Here is a 1,790-nt window from a genome sequence, read left to right on the forward strand (position 1 = left end):
CTCTCTCTCTCTCTCTCTCTCTCTCTCTCTCTCTCATATATGCACTCTATCGCTTCCATTCATGCTGTCTTTCTCTCTGTCTCTCCCTCTCTCTCTCTCTCCCTCTCACTCACACTCTCTCCCTCTCTCTCTCTAACTCTTCCACTCACACACACTCTCTCTCTCTCTCTCTCTCTCTCTCTCCACAGATCCATACTCTTCATATTAATCAGTTGTGTTGGTATTGTTTTCCTGCTGCTGCTACTGCTGATAGTTTTCATTGAACGTCTCAAGGTCAGTATCAATTCACACATCCCTAAACTTACTTTACCTCCCATTCTTATTTCACTGCAAAGCTCTTCTCTGCACCCACCTTACCTTCCATACTCATTTTGCTACAGAACCCTTCCCTAAACTTACTTTACCCACCATTCTTATTTTGCTGCAGAACTCATTAAGTTACAAATTTCCAAGACAACCACCAAACCCATTATTATATTTTTCAAATAATTCCTACCAATTTCATTTTAATAAGAAATAAAACAAAAAAATGAAACAAAAACTCTGATTTAGAATATCCGGACGGTTGTGTGATTAAGAAGCCCACTTTGTGACCATGAGGTTTTGGGTACAGTCCCACGGTGGAACAACTTGGGCCAGTGTCTTCTAATCTATCCTTGGGCCAAACAATGCCGCGTGAATGAATTTGGTAGTTGGAAACTGTATGAGTATATATATTTGTAAACCTATGTGTATATATATTTGTAAACTTATGTGTATATATATTTGTAAATTAGCTTATGTGTATATATATTTGTAAACTTATGTGTATATATATTTGTAAAGTTATGTGTATATATATATTTGTAAATTAGCTTATGTGTATATATATTTGTAAACTTATGTGTATATATATTTGTAAACTTATGTGTATATATATTTGTAAACTAGCTTATGTGTATATATATTTGTAAACTTATGTGTATATATATTTGTAAACTTAGCTAAAGACATTTGCCCAAACTAGCAAACAGTGGAATCAAAGCAGGAACTGCACGGTTTTGAAGCAATCTGCTTACACACACACACACACACACACACACACACACACACACACACACACACACACACACACATACACACACACACCTCACTATGCCTACTTACTGTCTGTATAATGGTAATGCCTTCAGGCACGAATGGTAATCTTTCACAACATTTCCATTCCATTGTAAATGAACCAGAAAAGTCTTTGACTAATTGTCTCCGTTTCTTCCGATATTCTTTGCAGTGTACATCTCGTTGGCTGACTGTGTTTGGTGCCAAAGTGGCAGAAAACCGTTCCATCAACCAGGCGACTGTCACCGTAATAGTGCTCCTCCTCTTTGTGGCATCATTCCTTGATATGGTAAGTCTATAATGTCAGTTGGCAGTGGTGGTCATCGTCGTCGTGGTAATGGTGGTGGTGATAGTGATGGTTGTAGTGGTAATATTTAAAATGATGATGATGATGGTTGTTGTGGTGATGATGATGACGGCAACAACAACGATGCAGAAGAGGAGGATGACAATGATGATGATGATGTGTGAGTGAGTGAGTGTATGTGTACAACTGATTCAAGGCCAGTAGATTCAGGTTCAATTTCCTCTGTCAGCTGAAGAGGATAATTGCACCATTAAAGCAAAGAGGAGCGAGGAAAAGGAGGAGGAGGAGGAGAGATTGTTGTTGTTGTTGCCGCTGTTTGCATTGTTGTAGCCACTGTTTCTAATGGTTTCTTCATCCTCTGAGGCTGTAAACTGGCATTGATGAG

General features: G+C 38.5%; 1 protein-coding gene across 1 annotated transcript in view; it reads left to right on the forward strand.

Annotated features, from left to right (window-relative positions):
* Positions 1-1,790, forward strand: part of LOC106882760 (adenylate cyclase type 6) — a 48,624-nt gene that overhangs the window by 33,785 nt on the left and 13,049 nt on the right. Inside the window, exons 11-12 of the mRNA XM_052977113.1 lie at positions 189-273; positions 1,271-1,387. Of these exons, the coding sequence (XP_052833073.1) occupies positions 189-273; positions 1,271-1,387 (202 nt within the window). The remainder of the gene's footprint in view (positions 1-188; positions 274-1,270; positions 1,388-1,790) is intronic.

This window comes from Octopus bimaculoides, chromosome 27, assembly GCF_001194135.2.
Source record: "Octopus bimaculoides isolate UCB-OBI-ISO-001 chromosome 27, ASM119413v2, whole genome shotgun sequence".
Lineage (NCBI taxonomy): Eukaryota > Metazoa > Mollusca > Cephalopoda > Octopoda > Octopodidae > Octopus > Octopus bimaculoides.